The 3,182-nt window shown below is 43.1% G+C and overlaps 1 protein-coding gene across 1 annotated transcript in view; it reads left to right on the top strand.

The window, feature by feature from the left end:
- Positions 1–2,808: 2,808 nt before the first annotated feature.
- Positions 2,809–3,182, top strand: part of LOC101302700 (3-epi-6-deoxocathasterone 23-monooxygenase-like) — a 5,421-nt gene continuing 5,047 nt past the window's right edge. The window contains exon 1 of the mRNA XM_004289055.1: positions 2,809–2,897. Within this exon, the coding sequence (XP_004289103.1) occupies positions 2,809–2,897 (89 nt within the window). The remainder of the gene's footprint in view (positions 2,898–3,182) is intronic.

Below are 3,182 nucleotides of genomic sequence, written 5' to 3' on the forward strand. Positions count from 1 at the left end.
TACATATTTATATTCACCGAAAATCCCATTTTCGGTAACTCTCCAAGAGAAATAAAACCGTCAAAATAAAATGACGTCAAAATGCTCCACAACATTAATTGTTCATCTATGAACTATAGCATGCATTTTATTTAAAACAAAAGTCCACTCACAACTCTAGGCATAAGCCCGACGAAATCCAAATCGCCACTCCAGAGAGGTTTCCTCGAACCCTGGCACAAATATAAAATTAATTTCCCAACTAAAACTCTAATATTTAAACAAAATAGGCAAAATTAACCGAGAGCCATAACTACGCTCATCATTGCCTAACTTAGATATTCTTAAATCGAAACGATCCGAACTTAAATATCATACTCGGTAGCCATAATTACAACCTCCCCAAAAATACGACTTAAATCCTACGGCCGGATTCTACATTAATTAACCGCCAAAAATACCACACTTCGGAAATTCATAAACCTATCCAAAACTCATCCAAAAATTCCATAACTCATTTCAACAAACCCCCCTTAATATTCTAAATTTAAAACCCTAAAAATCTTCCAAACAGTGGCGGCGCCGGCAGCGGCGGCCGGAGGCCAATTCCGGCGACCTCCAATGCCTATGAAATTTTGACAGAATAATCCTCTCATCATGCTCTACAACTCTCCTAACTAGCACAAACACCAATTCCAAGCCTAACTAGGCCAATCGAATGAAAACAACACAAAAAGCCCTAGAGCTTCCACTCACCGGTTCTCCTTACCTAGACCACGAGAGGGCGAGCTCTTTGGAGGGGTTGCTGCACGGGAGAAGAGCTTTCTTTTGAGCCAAGAATCGCCGGCTTTAGCGGCCGGAGGAGGGAGCTCCAGCGATGGAGAGCTACGGCAGTCGGACCCATTCGAGCTAGTTTCCACCCGATTGGCGGCGCTAGGGGGGCTGTCACCGGTCCAGGGAGGTGGCTGGGTTGATGGCCGACCGAACGGGACCGGTGCGGCGGCGGTTGGTGGCCGGACGGCAACGGACAGCCAAGAAGAAAACTGGCGGGGAGAGAGGGCTCGGGTGCGGGAAAACCGAGAGGGAGAGAGAGAGAGAAAAAGGGCTGGGCTTTGACCACCCCTTGTCCCGGTCCAACCTTCTTATACCACCCAAATCCAAAATAAAACACCCCGAAAAATAATACCCGAATAAAAATTATCTTTTACTAGCTAAAATTTACCATTTTTACCGTTGTCATATTTTCTCCCACGAATAATTCCCCGAAATTAATCGTCCCTCAAAACACCTCTAGGGACCGATTAAACTATTACCTCAATGACGGAAACGGTAAAATTCTTATTATAACCAAGCTAGTAAATAAGGTAAAAATTTAAGGGTCGGGATGTGACAAGTAGTGTATGATATCAAGTTTACTAGGGGCAGTAAACTGTATAATCATCTCTAAATCAATAGTTGACTGTTGGCATAGTTAACTGTGGGTAGTAAACCTGTTTGGCATAGTTTACTACCCCCAGTAAATATTTACTGGGGGTAGCAAGTCACATTTTTTTTCCCTGATTGTGAAAAAAGTAGTTTACTAGGGGGTAGTAAACTTCATACTTATCTGTATGTATTTGGTCTCAGGTTCCTTTATCAAGCCAGCAAGAAGTGGAAGAAAATAAAAAAGTGGGCGACAATTTTAAGACACTACTGACAGACTTGGAGGAGGAGATCCCAGAAGATTTGAATAAGAAGCTAAAAGAACTCGACAAGGCAAACGAAGAACTCCAGAATAGAATCAATGATTACGTGCACAAGTTACAACTTGCCGATGACAAAATAAAGCAGCTACAGATGGAGAAAAGGGCGCAAGACAGCCTTAACAAGGCTCTGAAGAGAAAGCTTAAAAAAGCAAAATCCTCAGCAAATGGACCTCCCGAGCAGAAAAGGCAATTCGGTGGGGAAGAGTATGGCTGCCAAGGAGATGAACAAACAAAAGGGAATGTAAGATGATACTTTACACTATAACTAAGACTATTTTTTACTTTATTTTGTTTTCTTTATTATGTTAACTAATTTTTTTTTAATTTAAAAAATCAGGAAAACCAGAACAGAAGCCTGATAGTCAAGTTCAAAGTTGGAACTGCACAAACAACACAATCTGCAGATGATCAACTAGAAGCTTTGGTGAGAATAGAAAATTACTAGGGGGTAGTAGACTTAATAGGGAAACTGTGTTGCAAGGTAGTAAACCCCAAGCAAACTATTACTAGGGGCAGTAAACGTTTTGTTATTGTTTAAAATCTGAGAATAACATGTGTTATTTTATTTTGTGAAGACTGTGATACATGATGAAAAACCACTGAATCACGTATCTCCAATGACTATGAGGACTTGCCGCTCAAAGATGATGACATCTGTAATTTAGATAAGATAGTTGAGTCCCAAGCTGCATCCATCCAACAATCAGCAACAGAAAAGGACAACGACATCTCTGACTTATGAAGCCAGATTACAGGTTGCCTGACGGCCATCAGATCAGCACACGCCATGGCAGCAGCCTCTAGCTCGTTGAAAGTCACCAAAATCCTCAACAGAAACACAAAACAATCCATTCAAAAACTCATACGTCCATTGATTCATCAAATTCCACAACTAAATTAGCAGTCAGTGATGCGTGATCAAGATTGAACAAGAATAGAAATGAATCGAAATACTCACAAAACCATAGCCCTTGGATTGGCCGGTGTTCTTGTCAGACCGTCGGAGATTTGCACCTCATCGACTAATCACCTTCGTTGTCACCGTCTTGAACTCATACGCGAAGGTGCGCAGACGAAGACAACGATGACCGTCAACGTGCCGAGGCCGATCGGAGAAGGTGTTGCCGGCGATGACGATGGGCTGATCGGAGGATCAGACGAGGTAGAGGTCTCGTCATTCAGATTTGAAGATCTGAGATCGATCTACTTACAGCTCGTCGACGTTCCGATTGACTCCAAACTTCGATGAGATCGAGGACTCAGAGGCGGCGGCATTGCTATCGTCGGCGACGATGTGCTGAGGATGAATGATACGACATGGAGGCTGTATAAGGCAACGGAGGCCATAAGGCTTAGAGTTCCGACGAGGGATTTAGGGTTCTGGTCGATTTTCTGAGGCCCTCAAGCCGGAGAGAGAGAGAGAGAGAGAGAGAGAGAGAGAGAGAGAGAGAGAGAGAG

The sequence above is a fragment of the Fragaria vesca genome, linkage group LG1 (assembly GCF_000184155.1).
Source record: "Fragaria vesca subsp. vesca linkage group LG1, FraVesHawaii_1.0, whole genome shotgun sequence".
Lineage (NCBI taxonomy): Eukaryota > Viridiplantae > Streptophyta > Magnoliopsida > Rosales > Rosaceae > Fragaria > Fragaria vesca.